The sequence below is a fragment of the Malania oleifera genome, chromosome 2, assembly GCF_029873635.1.
Source record: "Malania oleifera isolate guangnan ecotype guangnan chromosome 2, ASM2987363v1, whole genome shotgun sequence".
NCBI lineage: Eukaryota > Viridiplantae > Streptophyta > Magnoliopsida > Santalales > Ximeniaceae > Malania > Malania oleifera.
The window spans coordinates 106,652,266-106,675,888 of record NC_080418.1 but is presented as its reverse complement, the minus strand read 5'-3'; the positions used below and the strand labels follow the sequence as shown (position 1 = coordinate 106,675,888).

The 23,623-nt window shown below is 34.3% G+C and overlaps 1 protein-coding gene across 1 annotated transcript; it reads right to left on the bottom strand.

The window, feature by feature from the left end:
* Nucleotides 1-1,296: 1,296 nt before the first annotated feature.
* On the bottom strand, nt 1,297-21,996 carry LOC131147584 (uncharacterized). Its single transcript, XM_058097075.1, has 5 exons — nt 21,581-21,996; nt 21,288-21,360; nt 13,239-13,303; nt 5,664-5,773; nt 1,297-1,839 (listed from the first exon to the last, which is right to left on the bottom strand). Exons 1-5 carry the CDS (start codon nt 21,695-21,697, stop codon nt 1,614-1,616), a joined length of 591 nt encoding a protein of 196 aa, XP_057953058.1. The 5' UTR covers nt 21,698-21,996; the 3' UTR covers nt 1,297-1,613.
* Between the last annotated feature and the right edge of the window lie 1,627 nt (nt 21,997-23,623).

Below are 23,623 nucleotides of genomic sequence, written 5' to 3'. Positions count from 1 at the left end.
ACTCTAGAAGCTTTGTCCTTATTTTGGTGTTTGTCATTATCGATCATTGACTTGATTTTAGCATGGTTAGGAGAGTCATGGGCATACAAAGTTTGAACATTTTGCACCAACACCACCATCTACTCTTGCACGACATGAAATTGTTCTTAAGCAAGATGTGTCGAGAGGGTATCCAAATCTAGAAACCTTCCTCTAGGGAGTTCATTTAAATAGGAAAATAATGCTCATCATCTTGAATAATATTTTTATTGTTGTTTAGGCAAAGTTGCAAGTGCATTGTAGCTATTTACTCAATGTTCTGCAAATGACACCAAACTCTCTAAGCATGATTAAGTTCACTAAGATGATTCAAATGCCTAGATACCTATAAAACAAATAAGGTACCAGAGTTTGGATTTTCCTATTAAAAGGGGGTCTTTCTTGTATTTTCTTATAATTTTTATTACGACATCATCTTATTTTTCGAACACACTCCACAAATGAACTTAAAATTGTATCCAAATTTTGCTTCAATATCCATATACATCATATGCAATCCCACATGCTACTTAGGACTCCACAAATGAACTTAAAATTGTATCCAAATTTTGCTTCAATATCCATATACATCATATGCAATCCCACATGCTACTTAGGACCCCCAAAAGGATTTTAGCATTAAAAAGTTGAAATTTCATGCATGCTCAACTTACTTTAGTATCAAAAACATGGCTTTACTTGTCCTATGATCTCTAAAGGATTTTTAATTAAACCTTATAATTTTATTTTATTTTTCATTTTTGATTACATAGGAATTCTAACCAGGGCTTGGACTCCCTACTACTGTACCAAACCAATGGATCAGCATCCTCCGCTCCCAAATCTCGCTTATTATTAAAAAGATTTATCAGTCAACTTTATGACTAGCACATGCCCCCATGGGCGTTTAAATTTCAATGCCCTTTCATATTTCTTTATCAAAATTCTAAATTAATACAGAAGACCAATATCCTCTGATTGCAAATGAAGAAACAACTATCAGTCAGCTTTAATGTGAATTTTTTTTAATAAAAAATTTTCAGAGCAAAACGAAAAAGATATTAATGTATTTTCCAATTTTGAAACATTGTTAATCAAAGAAAAAGAATACAAAAAAAAAAAAGGCACTACTCAAACGTGGAACATGATTTATTTTCCATGATTGATTTTTAAAAAAAATTACAAAAATACCGATTTGCAAACATCCAAATCCGAAAATTAAAATTTATGCTCGCAAACAAAAACTCCTTAAATCAAACTAATCAAACGCCAATTACGTTTAGGGTTCCACTACCAATATTTACTGATAGAGTGATCTCATACAACCAAGATGTGAGTCCAATATAACTTCAAAGTCAAAACCCTTTACATTGAACAATCAACATTCTATTTGGAATTAAACAATCAATATTCTATTTTAAACCAAAATCCTTCCCATTTTTTTAAACCGAAATAACTTTAGCAATAAAAGACTACCTGGGGAAAATCATGTGATCTACATTTTTTCTTAACCATGCAAACAAAATGGGTACTGGCCTATATCAACAATCCTTTTCAATTGAGTTTATAACTGCACGTTTTGACCTTTGAAACTTTTAACAAGACTGATGCAGGTCTCTGGATTTTGGTGTGATTGGCATGCCCTTCTGCAACATTTCAGAGTTTTCAACTCTACTTTCTGGTAGTTTTGGTCTCCTCATTGGTCGACGTAAGAATTTGAACTGCCAGCCCTTAGGTTTTATCTGACCAAGCAGTTTCATCTGCTCCTTCCTGAACTTCCTATTAGCATACCATTTTCCACCTCGCCAACCCAAGCCATACCTGCCATTTTAGCAGATCAAAAATAGAACATGGAACTAAAATAATGACTAAATATAAATGTCAGTTTCTAAATTATCTGTTAGTACAATATTCAACACTCATGAAATAGCACACTGCCTGTCAAGATGAAGGCATGAGTAAAGCACATATCTGTTATAAACCAAGCATCAGAGACACACTTATCAATTCAGCACATTTATTTTAGGCATATAGTTAGGAAGTAGTGAATCATGTGTGTCAAATTAAAAACTATGGGTGGCTGCATAACTATGTGTTGTACTCAACCATAGGGTGCAAAAATTTAAATACTTGTACACGTAGTGGAAGAGTTGGTAGGCGACTTGAATTCAATCAGAATTTCTTCCTGTGTTCTCTCCCATCTATATGTAGTTTGCCTCTATTTCTTCATTCTTCCTTCTTCAAACTTCCACCAGGGTACTCTCTCCCCTCTCAACGCAATTTCTTCTTCATCCTTCATCCTTCTCCCTCAGTTTTTCTCCCCATCTTTATTGTCTTGTCTCCCTCCATATATCCTATATCAAATCTGATATCAAAGAAAATTTTGAAACTAAACAGCAGTCAGTTACCATATTTACAATTCAGAGCACAAATGCAATTCGCTTCAACACAGTTCTGTTGTAGCAAACATTGTTACAAACCATTTCCAGTAAAACCTTCAAAGCCATATAAAGTTCACAGAGGAATTGCAGAATAAACTCTAGTAGAAGCACTGTCCACCACAAAAATTTCGCATTCCCCTCTTTGTATACATTTTTCTAGAAGGATTTTGCACCAACACCATCAGAGACCGAAGCTGTTGACCAGTCCAAACCCAAAATTTCACCACCATACAGTCACCAGCATACCCTAATATGGTAGCAAAAGCCCCTTGGAGATCTCCTACCTGACTTTTTCTTATAACACCACCTCCAACCATCAACAAATGAAAGACCAGTACCACATAGTGACCACAAGCAACATGCACCACCAATGACACAAATTTTTGTTTTTCATTTCTCAGTTCCTGTTTCTCCCAGACATGACAAATTAACAAACAGATGAAAATTTGACTATTTCTGGCAATATTTTGACTCGCCCCACAATAAGTTGGAGAAATTTTCATAAATGTGAGAACTTGATTCTGCCTGAACTGAACTCAACATTTTGCTGCAATATGTGGTGTGGTCTTGTAAGGAATTCAGCTTTAGCCAGAAAATGACTATTGAGGGGGTGAAACTAGGTGCAATTAAATTGCAGGAACAACTGAGAATGATGGTAAGGCAAGAAATTCAACCATTGAGCTTGATCTGTGTTTATATTTAATATGATTAGGAAATTAGTAAAATTGCTTAGTTAGACATTATATATTCCCATTTATTAAAAGGGGAAAAAAGAATAATGCAAAAACCCAAAAAATATAACATTGCTGCTGCTCTTTTTCACAATCTTGGATTGATTATTTGCTTGCATTATAGTTTTTTCCATGTTTGTACCTTTAGCCACTTGTTTGTTACGTAATGTACGACTGACAAATTACTTACGATAAGTTTACTAACTTGTGTGTGCAGTATTGTAAATCTGGGCTTCATTTTACTTGTAGCAGAGTGTAGTTGTCAGAATATCACTCATTAAGTTGCACTTTATATTTTCTATGGACACTAAAAAGACCAACAAATCCATCCCCTAAACCAAGACAGATCTGTTATACATGATCCAAGACCATAGAGCAAAAGTTTGGGCAAGCCTTTGAATAATTTGCACAAGTCTCAACATTTGTTGGCCAAGCCCAAAAAACCAAGATCAATTAGGCAGGCAACCTATCAGGTCTCCCATTCACCTAGGGTATTCTTCTACTGGAATTCCCTAAGCTCTCAACAGGGAAAAGTTAGGCCCTTAGACCATCACAAAGAGCTGTTTAGCCTCCTCAGCCTCTAGTTAATCTGGAGCCTTAGTTTGTAAGATGATGCTTTTATGAGATAGAGTGATAGACTATACAAAACATCACTGCAATCCTAGGCATCTTCCAAAACCACCCATGTATGACAAGTATAAGAAGTACAACTTTTTCACAACATGTGCTCTTTCTCAATTTTGTAGTTTCTACGCACAGCATAGGAGCTAATCCTAATAAGATTACAGTCTCCTGCGCTTTTGGGGGGGGGGGGTGGCCGAAGCTTAAGAGCATTTTCAAGGTTCATAGCTTTCACGGCTCAACTATTTTTTACAGGGAATTCACTAGCGGTCTAGAAACAATTAGTCAATCATGCTTCCCATCACTAATTACATTAAGAAAGAGCAGTTAAACAGATCCCTAGAGGTACAGAGCTTTTGGAAAGGTTAAGCAAAGAATGACTGAAATATCCAGACTTAAGCAAATTCATAGAGATTGGCTGTGATGCCTTCAAGGTTGATAGTTGATAATGGTGCATTTTGAGTCGAGATGGAAATATAGCATATATGATAGAGTTATACACACTGGTGAGGACTGAGAACCCTCTATCATTAAAGATATTATCTTTTACGATAGGAATTTGGACTTATTTTGACCATCTTTCTTTGCAATATTTGAAATAATAGAAAAAATTGAGTAATAAAGAATGTTCGTCGAGTAGAATTCCTTAACAAGTACACCTTTGCTCTTAAACATCATTCATGTGTTGAGATTTAAAGTAGCCGATGGCCTCATTAGAGTTGTAGGCTCGTAGCCATTCTTCACGTAATATGTGTTAAGGTCATATAAGGATGAGTATTATATTTCTTGATTTTGGGATCATTTTTCAAAAGGTCAGTGAGGGTAGTCATAGAAAATATGTACCCTTTCATCTGTTAGAGTTACGTATGTATTGCCACTAAATTATGCATTTCCCACATTTCTTAATTGGGAGTTGCATGCAAGTGGATTACTAGGTCATTTGTGTAGATATAAGGGGATGTGACAAGGATAGTCTATCAGTGTCAGACTGGTCAATTAGATAAATCTTGCAAACAAAACATTGCCCTTTGTACCCCTTTGCTGCACTTGCCTTATAGAAACTTGAGTATGGACTTTGTTCTCAGACTGCTTAAAACAGCTTGACAACATGATTCCATAATTGTTATTTTTTGGCCAGTTCTCCAAAATGACACATTTTATCCTGAGTAGAAAGACCTTGAAAGAGGTCATACGTATTGTCTACCTAGTTCAGATAAGGACATTGAGTTTATTTGTTATTTTGGGAAAGTTAATGAGGAAGTTATCTGACACTAATTTGATGTTACCTTCTGCTTGATATCCCCAAAATGATGGTTAGATTCAGGTTGTTAACCATGATTTAAATTTTTATGGGAACTAACACATTCAAATCCGTCATTAGTCAGATAGGCAAAGATATGAAATATGAAGAAGTGTTAAGCATTGACTCACATCTTTAAGGAAATTTTTAATGGAGAACATTTCTATTAAAGAATCTTTGTCCTTAATCCCTCTTACCATATTTTGGATTAAATGGAGAGAAAAATGCAAGAGCTTACGAAGAACTTTTAGCTCCCCCACAATCCTCAAGGATAGATGGCTTTCTATGCTTTCTTCCTTGTTTGCAGGGCAGTACATGCTGGACGCACATTTAATTTTTATCAATTGGAAATTTGGATATATTCTCACTGTTGATTGATCTCTTCTGTTTTTCCTCTCTTTTCTAATTTTTAATTGGGAGGCACCCCCTTGGTTTCCTTTTAATGAATTCTCTTTCTGTCAGTTTTAAAAAATAAAAGAAAAATACATCACAGTCAATTAGCTTAATTTCTTTAGGACTGGAAACAAAGGAATTAAATGTGCAGAAACAAACCCAATAATTAAAGTGGTTCCTGCAGTCGCAACACAAGCTGCTGTACTGGAACTTCCTGAATCAACAATCTTCTTAATTTCAGAATGTTCAATATGATAATTGTTTTTCATCTGCCACAAAAGAAAAGATACATCTCAGATTTAAAAAAATATTATCATCAATCATGAAGTTGGAAAAACAATTTGTTCACCAAGTGTCTCGAAATTTTAAGTTCAAGTCAGATTTGTGTCCGACAGTCTACCAGCATAATACTTTATTGATTGTTTTCAGATCCAGTGGGAAGCCAAATGACAGTCAATATATTCCATCCAGAGTTTTCAGGTCAAAGATAATCAAATTCAACTGGATTTGCAACAATATTAGCAAGAAATACAGAGGATGAAAGAATTCCCATCCACTGGTACACATATTAAGTAACCATGGTAGACCCACTTTGAACAGCAATACAGCAAAAAAGTTAACACTTGCAGAGTGCAGATAAGGTTTACTATGGATGATCCGGTCCAGTTAAATTAATTTTATCGTAAATTACACCAACCCCCCTTGAGGTTTAACATAATCTAGATTCAAACTCTTCAGATATGGAATTACACCAACCTCCTCCTCTTCGTGCCTCCCTTCGTTACTTGACCAGTTGATTGTTATTTTCGGTGACATATTTTATTGGTGTCATCTTTAATTTTATACATACACATGCGCACACACGCACACACACACACATACACACATATACATATATATTATAAGCATGAAGGGGAAATGAACAGTGAACATGGTTAATTTTTCTGTTTTTCCTATTTTGCCTCCATTTTGTGGGTATTAGTGACTACCTTTACAGGCAGGCATTTTGGGCAAATAAAGAGAGGGAGAGAGGCATCAGGTCTGATAGCTTCTGCAGAACACAAACCACTCTTTGCTCAGCGATCACAACAGCCACCTGCCCTGCCCAGAATATGATGAAGGAGATTGAATGCATGATCTCTGCCTCATTGCCCTCATCACTCGTCCTACAGCAGATGGCTGCCTCGGGCCATTGTCACTGTTCATCGTCACTGTCCCTCCCTGGTGGTCTGTGTTCACAAAACAGAAACAAGGGAAAGATCCACGACATTTTATTTTATTGCAATTATTCATTCTTCTAGTTTTTGAGAGGGAAACATATTGTTTGAAATAGTGCTAAGTAAAAGTGGTGTTTTGATATTTTTGATACACTGCATCCAAGGTGCTACAGTGATTTCAAATTGTATATCAAGCAGTGTTGTGAGGGGAGGCAAACTGGTTAACTATGTAGAAGGAATGAAGCTAATTCCATTGGTATGATTTTTGGAACTCCTAATGTAAATTCGAACCATGGAAATGCAACATTTTTCAACTTTATTTTTGTAAAATAGGGAAGTCCTTGCTTGTGGACTTCCATAGACCAGAATCTCCTGTAATGCAGACAGGGGCCATGGGAAATTACAATGGCAGAGACGAATTAATGAATGGATTCCTTCAGCCATAGCTGTTTATGTGTGCAATGCAAAGGCTAACTCTAACTCTGTGTTGCGGTTTTCTCCTTTCTTCCGTTCTTCTTTCCTAACATTTAAACAATTTTTACTGCTGCCTTATAATCTGTTTTCACTTTTCAGCCTCACTTCACTTTTCCTATGTTTTATTCTTTCTTTCACAAGAAAGTTGAACCCCACCCCCCAACACACTGAACATTTTATTTATCCCTCCCCCCCCCCCCCCCCCCAACACGCACTGAACATTTTTTATTCTGGGCTCAATGCCTCACATTTTTCTTTCTTTCTTTTTTATTCCTCTTTCTTCTTTCACTATCAATTTTGAACTTTCTTCTTCTTTTTAGCACAGTGCTGATCATTGGATATGAATCAACCAAGTGAGGAAACAATTCCTCCTCCCAGGATCTGTTAGTAATTTAGTATGTGTGTGGTTTATCACGGTGGTGATCATTGGATATGAATCAACAAAGTAAAGAAATGACTAATCAGCACACTAGTCCTTTGTATGAGAGCTTAGAGTTTGGATCTTATATTTTGAAACGACTTGTTCAAAAGTGCTTTTGACAAAATTAACTAATTTTAATAAGTGCTGATAATAAGTCTTGAACTAGAAAACTACTGAAACTTACAAGTGGTGTTTGGTTGTATTTAAAATAAGTAGTATTTCAATACTTTTATTATAAGGTGCAATATGATTATTTTTAAATATATTTTAAATCAAATATATTAATATTCTTGTAATAATTATTATTATTTTTAATTAACATTTAAATATTTTCTATTAAAAAAATATATATGATTATTATTTTTAATTAACAATAATCTTGTTATTAATGTATATTTATAACATATGATTATCATATTAACTTATGAAAAAAATAATATTATTAATTTTAAAATTAAAATGTGTAATTCATTTAATGTTAATTTAAATTAATAGATGGTTCTTTGTTCTAGAATTGAATTAAATTTCATTAATACTAATATCTCACAACACATAGTAAAACAATACAACACATAGTAAAACAATATATGACTATTTTTTAATATATTTTAAATAAAAATATTAATATTTTATAATTAAATATTTAATTCATAATTGTATTAATTTTTATAATTAAAATTTTAAATATTTGATATAATTAAAAAAATATAATATTATTTCTTAATTAACGATAACCTTGTTATTAATGTATATTTATAATATAAGATTATCACATTAATTGATGTTAAAAATATTATTAATAATTAAATTAAAATATTTAATGTTAATTTAAATTTACAGACATGGACTAAAAAACTTTTAATTTTTTTTGCCTCCTTTTTCGGAAGCCCCTTACTCTATACCTTGACAGGAATAGCGGGACTCTCTAAAGCTCTACACACTCTGTGTCCTTCGATCACTATGATGTGTGGCAGTCCCTCTCCCCCTCCAATTTTGGGTACTCCGGGGCAGTTCTCGAAGGACTACATTAGTCTCGTCCTTCGTGCTTCTCATCCAATAGTCACTTCACTAAAGGAAAAAGAGTGGACTATATGAAATTTTTATTTAACAATTTCATTAATAATTATCTTAATTGTTATTTTCAATGTTTTAAAAGGTGAAGGCACAAGGTGAGGCGTTCTAACCCTCAAAAGGCGAGGCGTTTTAACCCTCAAAAAGGCAAGGCGTAAGCCTTAAGGCGTTGGGGTGTAAGCCTTTTGAGAATTATTTTTTAAGATAAAAATTTGTTAAGTAAATTATATATATTTAAAGTAAAGTAAAAATTAAGAAAATAAAAAATGGAATATAGAAAAGAAAAATTAGATGCACTTCGCAAAATACTTGTTGGCCATTCAAAAATTCGCTAACTTAATACATGACATAAATCATGACAAGAGATAGTTATACCATTACAAAGTTCAACTATTTTCATGATGCAAGAGACAACTCTCAGTTATTTTGGAAAGGTTGAGGTTCAAGAGTTTTAGAAATAAACTCATATTATGACATTTCTTTAATACAAATATGTAGTTAAAATTTTCTAACCAATTCTAAATTGAGAATCACACACCCAAAATGCGTAAGCCTCTGCTAAAAAGGCACAAAAAGCATGTTTTTTTGTAAAAATGCATAAGCCTTAGCATGTAATGCGTTAGCCTTTTTGGAATTTGATATTTTAGATTGAGCCTCAAGGCGTTTTAAGCATGCCATGCCTCAAGGCGAGCTTTGATTGAGCCTTCTAAAACACTGGTTATTTTAATTAACATTTTAATATTTTTGTTAAGTTAAATAATAATTGTTATTTTTAATTAAAATTTAAATATTTTTATTAAGTAAAATAATATAATATTATTGTTAATTAACAATAATCTTGTTCTTAATGTACACTTATAATATATGATTATCATATTAATTTATGTTAAAATAATATTATTAATTTAATTAATAGTTTTAATATTAATTTAAATTAACAGATGGTTCTTCTTCTTCATTCCATAACTGAATTATGTTTCACCAAAATTTAATATGTTATAATACATAATAAAATAATATATGATAATCTGCTAATACATTTTTTTAACTTACAAAATAGCCACTAAAATTTCTTATATTTACTAAACTGACCCCGCCTATGAACGATGCCACTTATATAAGTGACCAAAAAGCTAATTTTCATTGCTTCTCAAAACTTCACAAAAAAGTGCTTTAGGAAAAGCACTTTTTGTAAGAAGCACTTGTTATAGGACAAGCCAAACATTACTTTTTTGTAAAACTGCTTATTTTAAGTGGTAAATGTTATAAGCACTTTTTTAAAATGCTCCCATACCAAGGCTAAGGCTTGTACGGATTTAAATAGAATATAATACAAAAGTATATTGAGTTTTGTTTCAATTCACACAACCCAAATCAAAGGCTCAAAATTCATGCATGCAAACACAACCTAAGAGCTCCAAAAAATAACTCTTGAAACACCACCTTTTTGTGTGTGTGTGTGTTCTTAAGCTGGCTTGACATGGTTACAAAAGGTCTATAGGTATTTGTATTTTGGATAAAAATGCCAAGTCCTTGCCAAAGACATCAAAGAAAACACACCCTGCCTTGATACAAATGGAAATGTGAAAATAGTGCAGCAAAAGATCGCATGTGGAAACAAAATTTTATCTCAATGAGACTTTTAGGCCCCACTTGGAACTTAGTACATTAGGATAGGATAGGAATATGAAAAAAATCCACCTGTATTATATACACACATACACACAGACACACACATACATATATATATATATATATATATAAAACAAATTAATGAACAAAAATTGTTTTTTGATTAAAAAAAAGGTGTAGTAGATAGAGAAAGGAGAAATTACAACCTAGAGGCTGACAGATGGAACAAAAAAATAAATAAATAAGAATTAACCAAGAAAACCCTCTTTGAACCCTTCCCATTGTATTTCACCGAGCACTTAAAATTAGCTAGTTCCCTATGGTCCTTCTTTTCCTTACTTTTATCACCATCAAGACAAACTTCTTTACCTCCAGGGTTAGGTGGTCAAACCCATCTCATCCATCAATTGTAGTGCTTCTAAATCCTTTCCCGGAAACCTCCTCCACAGGGGTAGGGAGAATTGATCCTTATACCCCCTCCCTTCCATCAGTGATGGAGGCACATGCTATAAATCCACAAGTAAATCAGAAGACTTGGAACCATGTCCATATTGTTCCCAAATTTCATCAAACAGCAACCCACCATCGTGGTCAACCATTGGATTGCACATGCCCCTCCTACTAATATATATAAATTCTGAGTTACTCCTTCAGATTATTTTTATATGCAGTTGTTACAATTGCAGACGAAATTGTTTTCTGGTTTTAGGCCCCATTTAAGAAGGGCACAAACTATTGTGACCATCTACTTAAAGGTGGCTCACTGATAACCCCTAAAAATCAATAATAGAATTTCTCAACTTTTCACACCTTCTCGGAGTATGATATTGTATTATATGGTTACAAAAATATATTTTAGATGTTATGCTTGGAGGGCATAACGATAATTTTTACACTTACAATATCAGTTGGTCAAACTTGACAGGGGAGGTTGGCATAAATTTTAATATTGGAGGAGGCTAATTATAATAAACAAAACCTTGGGGGTATAACAATAATTTTACCCTTAAAACAATAGTTGGTCAAACTTGATCATTATACTTTAGAAGGTTAATTGTAATTAAACCAAACCGAGAAGGGGGTTGGCATAATTTAACCTTGATTTATCTTTTCATATTTTTCATCCTACCCCAATTTAATAATGTTTAAAGTAAAAGAAACAGATATCCTATTTCAATATGTACTGAGGCAGGATGACTACTCAACAATTTTTAAGAAATAAGTATTCACTAGGATGGAAAGATTAGTGAACATGTTATAAAATCATATGTTGAAAAAATGAATGAAATTTTAAAAAAGAAATCTAAACCTGGTGAGTTGCATTTCAGATACACTCTCTACCTAAAAAATTCGATGGAAATCATGGGCCAATGTCAAACTAGAGCATAAGAATTAACAACATGCAAGCAAGGTAATAAAAGTTAGGATCCTCAAAAAATCAATTTGAAACATTTCGAATAAAGAAATACGAGAAACTAAGTATTGAAATAAACAAATAAATAAATAAACTCCACTCAACGATGCTCTACTCCCACCTACTTGGATTCAACTACACCAGTTCTTTTTAGCTATTTCAAGATTACGCAGGGGACGTATCCTCTATTAAACTCTAGGAAATCATGTCTTACTGTACTAGAACATTTTAAATATAATTTATAGTTACTCATAAAGAAGTCCTAAATTTTGCAAGCAAAACATATATCAGACAGATAAAAAGACAAAAAATAAATGCTGAAAATATGTTGAAATACACTTATGTGAGCTTGTTCAATTGAATTTCAATATATTTCTACTAGATTGATGATTTCCAACACAGGGATTCATATCCTAAGTATATAAATTTTGTATACTCAAATTATTCTATTAAGAAATTGCAAAATGAGTGCAGGTACAAAAATCTCAAGTCATGAGATGACCCATGAGATGAACGGTCATGAGACATGCCATAAGACGTCTAATGCACTGCAGAATATTGGAATTTTTCTTACAGCTTTTTTTAGTGGTTACATGAATTTCTCTGCAGGATCTTCACAAATGCTGCTGGACGACTATCTTTCTTAATATTTTGTATCATCCCCACTAATTTAAATTAAACTCATGTTTTGACTTGTGAAACAAATTTAAAAGATTCTTAATCTTTCCATCCAGCAGATCTCAAAGTTCTTGGACATAATTGAATTATTATATATTAGCTTTCATTCTTTCTTTCTTTCTTTTGCTGATTGGAAAATATCTCTTCAATGTCTAAATGTTTTTTATCCCATTGGCCAAAATTTAAATTGATCTCATGATATATTACTTACAAATTCAAATTTGAGATCTTGTCTTGCCTTTTCCTTTAGAAAGTAATTTGAAGTTTCAAATTAACTTATTAAATAAGGAAACACAAGCCAATGTCAAACTAGAACATAAAATTTAACAACATGCAAGCAAGGCAATAAAAACTTGAATCCTCAATAAATCAATGTGGAACACTTTTGAGTAAGGAAATGCGAGATGCTAAATATTGAAACAAACAGATAAATATATAATCTCCACTCAACAAAGCTCTTGGATTCAACTACACAGTTCCTTTCTAGCTATTCAAAATTACATAATGGGCATATCCACTATTAAATTCTGGGAAATCATGTCTCACTGTACTAAAAAAATTTATATATAATATATAGTTTTCATAGAGAAGTCATAAATTTTGCAAGAAAAACATATATCAGAAAAAGATAAAGATAAAAAAAAAATAAAGATCTAAATGACAATTCCATTATTCACTATTGTTTCACCTGGAGTAGCTGACTACAATACACAACACACACACACAAAAGCAAATGCGGAAAGCTTCTACACCAAAGAACCACTCATGACTCATCTCAATGTACACAAGACAGTAACCGTGTGAGGTAATTTGCAAAATATACTCACAGCTTTTTCAATTGAGTCGAGCCTTTGTTCAACTTTTGCTTCATGAAAGTGGCGTAATGAATAACCTACATCATCACTAAATTTTTTTGAGCAAAAAGATTCATTGGTAAAACTTAATCAAAGCAGCCAAAAGCAATACATCACATGCACACACATCCACTTCAACACAAACAAGGATAAAATACAAAGCAGAAAAAAGTACATCTCTCTTTGATTATTTGATTTGGCCGGAAAAGCAGTTATGCTCTCGACACAGGACAGCATGCATGAGCCATCATATGCCATCCTGATCTTATCGTGAATTCTTATGTTTGATTTTCTCTTTTACGCTGAATCCATTTGGTCGCTGGAATATCTGCCTACTGTGAAGATCAATCTAAACTTAATTCATTGAATTGTAATACATTTAAAACTTCTGCATCTGCTATGCAAGATTTTTCAAGAACAAAGGATTCAATCAGTTTTGATCCTTGATGATTCCTCTATTCTTAGAGCTCAAAATTGTATGGGTTGCTTGGGAAGGTTCAGTAAACGTAAGGCTAAAAGAAGTGGACAGTTCAAAGCCTTCATAGGCAAATTGGAATAGCTCTTCTCTAATTCAGATTCACTTGATGATTTTGATTTTGATTTCCCTGAGCCTTCTAATGAGGGAGAGACTGTCACTGTTGATCCAGCTGATGATATGATTAAGTTGGGAATGGAAAAATGGGCAGTATCCTTGATTGGAAATTTTCTTGGTCAATCACCCCCTTTCTCTTATGTTAAAACTGTCTTAGAAAAGATTTGGAAGGTCGGTGTTCCATAGATTTACACTCTATATGAAGCTTTTATTTTTAAATTCGAGATTCAGTTACGAAACTGTGGGTTATGGAAAATGGCCCTTGGTTCTAATAATCCCACGTTCGTATCTCCCTGGACTCCTGAAATTGAATGGAAATCATTTGGACCTAGTAAGGTACCTATTTGCATTAAATTCCATATTGCTCCCTCATACTTGACTCCCACTGGTCTGATTTACCTGACTAGATCTGTTGGCAAACCTCTATTTCTTGATTCTTTTACAAAGGAGATGCAAAGCATGTTATATGCTAGAGTTTGGGTTGAAATTGATATGAATTAGGACTTTACTTCTACCATTCAAGTGAAAAATATGATCGATTCTGCCCTTGACAAAATTGATTATGCCTGGAAGCCTTTGAAATGCTCAAATCATGACTTGAGTCATTCCTCAAAGGCTGCAAAGGTAAAAAGACCTGGGTTGCCAGAAAGAACAAGGATCAGCATTCAAATCTGCTGAAGTCTCAATGTTCTATTGAAACTAATAAATCGTTTGACAAATATGGTGTTGCCATCTTTTTGGATGATGCATTAAAGGATGATATTTTGCAAATTCAGAACTCTTCTTTGAAGAATTCTTCTGATATGATCAATCAGAATAAGGATGGTCCTAGAGATTCAACCATTGACTTCGATGATAATTCTATTTGGGGACCACTGATGGGTTCGAATCCCAATATAAATGATGGTGGAGTTATGGTAATGTTGCATCTCAGTCAAGTTCTACTTCAGAACTACTTATGGTTCAGGTTCAAATAAGAAGAAAGCTGTTACTTATGGTAACTTTATGGTTTCTTTTGGTTTAGTTTCTGCTCTGAATGCTGACATTCTGCCCTCTAATGTGATATATGACTCTTGTCAAGGGATTGAACAATTGGTCTTAGAGACATCTAATACTAACTCTCAAAATATGAAATCTATTTCTGTAAGTTAGGAAAGTGTGATTCGGCAATGTGTTCATTCTTCATCTGAAATTTCTGTACCTGGTACAGCTCATAAGGTTGTTCAGAAACCTGATGCAAAAAGAAAGAGGAAAAAAGGGAAAGCTCAACTTACTTTCTGGATAAGGAGAAGCCAGTTTCTTCTTTTAAGTCATGATTAAAACAGCCTGCTTGAATACAAGGGCTTTGACTGACCCATTAAAAGTTTAAAACAGAAAGACATGAGACAGTTAATTCAGTTTCATAAACTTAGCATTCTTGGTCTTTGTGAAACTAAGATCAAACCTGAGGTTCAGAATATTTCAAAGAATGTCAGTAAGGATTGGGTTTTCCCAACAAATTATAGCTCTAAATCTCTTCAGGAGATGATTTGGGTAAGATATGATCCCCACATGATAAAATTGGCTGAAGTCATATCCGATTGTGCTTTCTGTCAAAGATTGACAGCTCAATGTCTGAAACTCCTTTTTGGTTTTCTTCCATTTATGACTCTTTAACTCCACTGAAAAGAAAGAAGGATTCTCTGGATTTAGCACACTAAGTCTACTTTTTATTTTAGTAATCACCCGTGGGGGGTTTTTGGTGATTTTAACAAAATTAACGATGCAAGTGAAAGTAATGTGGCTCTCTCATCTCAGTTGGACATTTTCCCAGGACTTCAGGGACTTCCTATCCGATATATTACAGAGGATTATCAGTGAACCTCTTTTTACCTGATCCAAAAATAGAGATAAAGGTTATATTACTAAGAAAATGGATAGGGTTCTTACTAATTTCATAATTACCTTTCAATTTCTTCTCTTTCTGTTCAATTTGTTCCCCCAGGTAATCACCATTGCCCTACTTTCCCACATAACTTTTCCCAGAGTGTGAATATGGCAATAATTTTCCATTTGAATTTTCTCAGTAACTGATTGAAGCATAAAGATTTCATACTCTCTGTAAAGGTGTGGGAAGAAAAAAAAAAAAAGGGTACTCCTACATTCATTCTTTGAACTAGAATGGGGGAACTCCTGGGAAGTCCCTGTGTTGCACCCCATTTAAGTTTATTAAAGAATAAAAATATTAAAAGTGAGATAAACAAGCATAATTTTGCAAATATAGGGAGTAGAATTCAATCAGCAAAGGATGTTACCAGCTAGCATCTCTTAATCCTTATGCTTCAGAGTCTGCATGGCTGAAAGCTGACGGGAGTCTGAATCAATATGGTGATCTGGTTAATGCTGAAGAGGATATCCGAAAGCAAAAAGTCATAATTCACTGGCATAAATCAGGAGACAAGAACACAAATTTTTTTCTCCCATGTTGTTCACTAATGAGTTTTAGAGATTGAATAAACTGTATTTTTTTTATTATTCCGATGGTAAGTAATTAGATTCTTTTGAGGAAATGAGAGATGAGATGGTTTGGTTATACCATTCTCTGTTTGGCTCTAAAATTCAGATGTCTTGCATTACGATATGGAGTCTCTCAGCAGTTCGATGAACATTACTTGGTCCATTTTTTGCTTTTCCCACTCAAAATGATGAAATAAAAATGCTTTGTTCTCTTTTTCTGACGACAAGTCCCCCCAGTCCAAATGGCTTTAATGATCAATTTTTTAAGGATTTTTTGGGAATAATTGAGAAGGATTCTGTTGCCACTATTAATTCCTCTTTTAAGGATTCAAACCAGTTAAAGCAAGTTAATGCAACTTTAAATTTGTTAGGTCCTAAGGTCAGTAATCCCTCTCAAGCTGCTGATTTCAGCTCTATCTCTAGCTGAAATATTAATAATCTATCACAAAGGTTTTGGCTAAATTAGGTTGCACAGGAGCTTATCCTCCTTCATTAATGGGAATCAACTTTCATAAAAATAGATGAGAATTTAAGATAATGCCCTTTTAGCAAAAGACTTGTTCATGACTATCATAGAAATCAATGGCCTCCAAGGTTTGCTTTTAAAGTTGATACTAGAAAGGCTTTTGATCCGGTAAATTAGGATTTTCTGCTAAGCCTTCTTTTAACTATCAACATCCCTTCATATTATGTAGCTTGGATTGAGAAGCATATTACTACACCTTTTCATATTTCCTTTGATTGTTCTCTGGAAGGCTACTTCGGGGGCAAGGAGATACTATCTCACTTCACTTATTTGTTATGATCATGGGGCATTCTAACAAAGCTACCTCAAAAAGCGTTGAGTGGAAAGTGGAAATTTCATAGCAGATGCAGTAGAGTGGACTTGACCAACCTTGGTTTTGCTGATGATCTTCTTATCCTTGCCTTTGGAGACCCAAATTCCATTGTCTGTATTAAGAATGGGCACTCCATTTTTTTATTATCTCACTGGTTAAAGGCAAATCCTTCCGAACCTGAAATTTTCTGTTCTAGATTTGATTTCTCCACTAAGCATCTCTACCAGTTAGGTAGCTTGGCTCATCTTTGGTCTCAAAAAAGCTTTGCAAAGGATGATTGTGAAGGTTTACTAGAGAAAATCTCAAGGAGGACTGGCTCTTGGTTCTTTTCATTTGCTGATAGGCCGCAATTAGTCAAGTGACTCATGTCAGTTCTGTTTAGTATATAATCCTTTTAATGTTCTGCTCTGGTGCTTCCTCAAGCAGTCATTGAAGGTCTTCATAGAAAAATTCAAGGCTTTCCTTTGGAAAGAGAATGAATGAGATACTTTGACAGAGGGGGGGTTGCAAGATTAAGTGGAGTTAAGTTTGTAAGCCTTACAATGAGAGGTGTTTGAACCTAAAACCAATTTCTGATTGGAATAAGGCCTCAATCTTCAGGATGATGAGGAATCTCATTGCTTCACAAATTTTCTTATTGGTTTCTTGGATTCACTCCCAAAGACTGAGGCTGAGAGCTAAAAGTTTCTGCACAGTTAATATTACTCACCATTGCACCTGGATATGGAAAAGGATTCTAGAAGTAAGAAATGCGATTTATCCTTGCAGTAAGCATAACAGTGGTCATTAAAAGTTCTCTTCTTTAAATATTGATAATTGGAATTCCGATAGTCCTTTGCTTCGCAGTCAGGGAACATATTTTCTCAGATTCTTGGTTCTCCCCCTAATTCTTTAGTCCCTGCTGGAATCAGTGGTCAGAATTCCAGAACTTGACCTCAATCTTCTTCTTCTGCTTTCAGATATTTTTGTTCACAAATTTCAACAGAGAATCAACCTGATCAGAGCATGCCACACAGAATAACGTGGGAGAAATCTGCTTCTGGTTCCTTTTCTCAAATTTCAGCATGGGAGGTTCTTATGCCTCATGATCCTCTAGTTGATTGGGATAAGACTATTTGATTCAAGTCTCATGTTCCAAGGCTTTATTTCATTTCCTGACTGGCCACCAGTTATATAGACAGCAATTTTCCATAGTATTGTCGAATGGGGTCTAAAGGATAATATGGTTGTCATTCATTTTCTGCTTTTATTGTGCTTAATGTTCTTTTCTTTGCAGAACCAGCTTCTTTGGAATAGTTGGTTTGAACTCAATGAACACAGCTTTTTCTTTAACCATTCAATTTGCAGATTGGTTTGAACAGCAGTGGTCTACCATGTTTGGGGGTTAAAAACAGCATGTTCTTTATCATTCTCTTCTTGATGTTGATTCTATAGTTTGTAAGATTATTTTGATGTTAGAGACAAATCTGTTAGTCTTGAATGACCTGTTCTCAGTTATTCTTTTTTCTCTTTTAGGCGTTGTCTAGCTTTTTCCTTGTATTTCCCTTGGTGCTTAATATATTGATTACTAACCTTCTGTAGTTCAGTTTAAAGAAAAGATTAAAATACAAAGACAAATGATTTTGCAGAGCAGTTTTTATTTTTTAATTTTTATATTTTTTCTTCTCACAAATAAAGGCTGCAATAACAGGTTTTGAATTCCTTCTTTTGCTTTGGCAGCATGCCAAATAAGACTTTATACCCATTAATTCTATAGCATTTGAATACCACAGAATACCACCGACTCACTCTAAACGCTTGAGATTTGAGAGTACTATAGCTAAATTACTAATATCTTATATGTCATTCACCACTCCCACCAAATATAATGATCGGTGCACCATTTAATATTGTCAAAGGCTCATACATGCAACAGGCATTTGCTTAAGACTAACCGCTAAACATCAAGGAATTTGTAGAAAAAAGTTTTATGGATTGGGGAACAGATTTCCAAGTGTAGCTCCTATAGAAGATAAGATAAGGGAAGGATGACTCAGATGGTATGGACACTTGCAACATAGGCCTTATAGTGCACCTGTGAGGAAGAGTGACTTAGTTACTGTGGGGGGCAGTAGAAAGGGTAGGGGTAGACCTAAAATAACTTGGGAGGAGATAGTGAGTAAGGATTTAATATCTTTGAATCTATCAAAAGAAATGGTCCATGATAGCATAAATTGGCGGAAAAGGATTCATATAGCCGACCCCACTTAGTGGGACTAAGGCTTGGTTTTGTTGTTTTGTTGTTGTTGTTGTTGGAACAGATTTCCAAGCACAATAATTAAATGGAGATATTTTTATTAAGCCTAACTTCTGAATGTCAGGGAATTTGGAGAACAAGTCTGCTGGACTGGGGAACAAATACCCAAACACAATCCATTAAATGGAGGTACTGTCATAACACTCTCCATCAGTCACCAGGCTAACACATCAAATGACCCATCACCGACATGAACCCTTGGACCTCCAATATGCAATTGTCATCTACCACTAATTTCACCATGCCCAACATATTGAGCACATTACCCATACATATATTGCATTATAAATTTAGGATTTAATTAGCACTAAGTATACTACTTACAGCAGGATTCTGTCCTCTTCTATACACAGAAATGTGGCATGGTCCAAAATGATAATAAACAATGGCAGAAATGTGGCATGGCCCATAATGATAATAATCAATGGCAGAACCATTGGGTCCCCTCAGGGGTAGTGAACTTCTGGTTTTAAATAATTCTATTTATGTGTTAAAGAAATTTACCTATTTTGCAGCCATGTTTAACTAAGGGCTCCTAAAAAAAATTATCAATATTATGAGCATTGAGTTATACATTGAATAAGCTCCTCCACTTTTAAGGCATGAAAGAATGGCATCAAAAGTACGTGTATATCTATTCATAGAGATAAATGCTTCTTTTATTGGATATAATGCTAACCTTGGTCAAATATACTTAATAATAAAATTTTAAAATCCTAGCTTAAAAATTGTTTTACTTATGTTGTAATAAAAATAAATTTAAAAATGTAATAACAAGCACATATTTTTCCCCCCAACAAAAGGCGAAATTTCTGCGCCAGACACTGCAACTTCTCCCATAAGTGTATCTGGCTCACTGACATCAATTGATTGCTACAATGCTACTTCAAATTGGAACATTTTATATTGGTAAATTTCCCTTCTATCTTGATATTTGAGTCCTAAAGAGCCACAAGCTACTTTGCAACATTCATAAATAAATAAATAAATAAGTCTCTAAAATGGGTTGAACATATTGTAGGATAACCACAATACCCTTTTTCAATGTCTCTTTTTGTTCAAAATAATTCGGGATTTTGCTTATTCAGGGCATGTTTGGGTGCAGCAGCATCATAAATTTACTCTAAATCTCACCTACTATGTCTCAAAGTTATATTCAATTATATCCCTAACATCCCAACTAATTACCATCAGAGTCCTAATTCTCATGCACTCTTAATTCTTGAAATTCATATCTGCGGCACTTGTTATACAAATTCCATCACTCACTACAACCCCATTTCACATTAATGGAAATTTTGAAATGAAAAGCAATATAATACCTCGAACAGTGTAAAATAAACTAGCATAATTTGAGTCCTAAAACTGCCACAGGCTACTTTGCAGCAATCGAAAAAAAAAATATCCCTAAAATTGGTAGGAAAATGTCGTAGGATACCCACAACACCATTTTTCAATGTCTCGTTTTTATCAAAATAATTCCTGCATTTCCTTACACGGGGCATGTTTGGGTGCAGCAGCATCATAAATTCAGTCATAAACCTCACCTGCTACATCTCAAATTTATCATCATATTCCATAAATCCCAACTAACTGCCAATCACTCAATCTTAATTCTTGAAATTCATATTTCTGCCACTTGTTTAATGAATTCCATGGATAACTACAACCCCATTTCACTTTCATGGAAAGTTTAAAATGAAACGCAATATAAAACCTTGAAAAAATAATAATGTAAAGAAACTTGCATAACCAAAGCAAGCCTAAAGTAAAATCAAAGTAGAATCTGAAGAGCTCACCAATCCATGCCGTAGCAACCGATGCCAAAGAAGTCCCGACTGTAAACACAACCCTGTGCTTCTCAAAAATATCCTAAAAAGATCAAAATCAAGCATTTAGACCCACCACCCCCCCCCCCCCCCGGGGGCCTGGGGGGAGGGGGTTGGAATCAATAACAGGCCGGGAAAAGGCACACATTAAAAATCAAACATGAAAAAAGGAAACAAATCCGATGAAAAAAGTTAAAAGAAAACAAAGGTCCACATGTGTAATCTGCTCTACTGGAGCAAAATAAGAGGGCGAAAAAAGGTACCTTGGTCGAAAAGTAAGTGTCCTGGACAGCAGCGAACGAATTCAAAGCTTTCCTCTTCAACTGGGGCATGGCGAGAGAACCAAATATGGAAGTCCCAGGGCTCCTCAGCCGCTGCATGCTGCATTCCACTTAACGAACACCCAGTTAAGCTGAGCCAAGAGTGATTTATCTGCGTTCTACGAAATCGAGACGACGATTGCAGAGGAAGGACTCAAGGGAAAGAAGCGGGAAATTTCTCGGCTTGGTGCTCCTTCCGTTTGGATCTTTCGTTGCGTACCCTTTTACTGACTTGACCTGAGGGGATTTGTACAGGAAGAAGCAAGGATTGTAAAAGAACGCGGAACTTCCATAGCGGGTTCAGAAAAAGAAGGAACGAATCGGACGGGCTGTATTATTCGCATTTTGTAAATAATTGTAGATGTTAAAATTAAGTGAAGAAAGGAAGAGATGTGAATAACTTTTTCTTGTATATATAAAATTGTACAAGGTCATCCTTTTACTCACAAAGATAAATCATTAATAACATTAATACTAATTATATAAATCATATTCTAATTACACAAATCATGAAGATTGACCAATTCATGGAGATTGGTCAATCAACTTAATTAGAAAGATATGCTAACATCTCCCTCAAACTCAAGGTGATATCGAAGATGTCAATTGGAATTTGCAAATTAAAGTACGATGACGATTAGGTGGATAAGCTTTCGTAAAGATATCAGTCAACTAATCATTCGAAGAAACTGACAAGATGCAAGTGTCCTCTCTTGAAGATGATGACACACAAAATGACAATTGATCTCGATGTGTTTGGTGTACTCATAAAAGACATACATAATTATTTCTAGTGATAGTTCTCAAGAATAAGGAAGATTAGCCGCCCATACAATTAGCTTCCTTCTGTTCTAATACCAATACCAGAACACTCATCTTACTCAATAAGCTCTTGTGTTATGTATATAGACAAAGTCTTTGAAAATAGGGAATATTACATGCCCATACATGTAACTTCCCTTTGCTCTGATACCAGATTGAAATTACTAGGGCACTCGTCATTCTTAGCAAGCCCTCCGACGAAGAGTTTTGTTTTGCCATAAATATTTATGTAATTAAGTTCACACACATCCATTATAGACCATATCACCGAGATCCATGTATACTCATAACCACACACATCCACACAAAAAATACCGTCCACACAGGACACATCCACACAGGATTCTACACAAGTGCTTCCTCACCAGCCATCACCGTCACACTTTCACAATAACATATCCATAGTATATCAGTAGAACAACCTCCTTAGGCCTACCAATGTTCTACCCCAATATATGATTACAATATAACAAACTCTTCAAGCCTACCAACGTTATATCATGATTATATATAGGCAATATAATGAACTCCTCATGCTTGCCAATGTTATATTGTGATACACACGAATAATCACAGAAAATAACTCATTCACACACATCAAAGTATTCATCATACAGTAATCACAAGTAGCTAGTATTCACAACCAATCAATGTTCACAAATAAAATGTATCCAAAATCATCCAATATTCACAAATAGTCAGTATTTATTACCAATCAATATTCACAACAGTCAGTATTCGCAACCAATTAATTTATGAAAGTTATATTCATGCCACACAATTTTTTCCATATATAATATATATAAAAAATTCATTATTTTCCAAATGCCTAACTATTCAGAAAATCATACCTAAGTATATAAATTTGTATAATCGAATTTAACCGATTCAAACTTAGTAAAACCCACTATAATTAATTTCCCTTACCTTATTCCTAAAAAGCTTGCTAAAATTCTAACCACGCTCGAGGCATTCAAAATTTCAAACCCTGAAATTACATTATCTCAAATAAAATCAACTCAAACTCAGTATAAAAATCATTTACTAACTTTCCTAGGCTAGCATACTCCAAATACACACATAAACCCAAAAATATCTAACTTACCCTGGTTTTGGGATGGTGCCCCAAAAACCCCAAACTGAAATTCTGCTTTACCAAAGTTG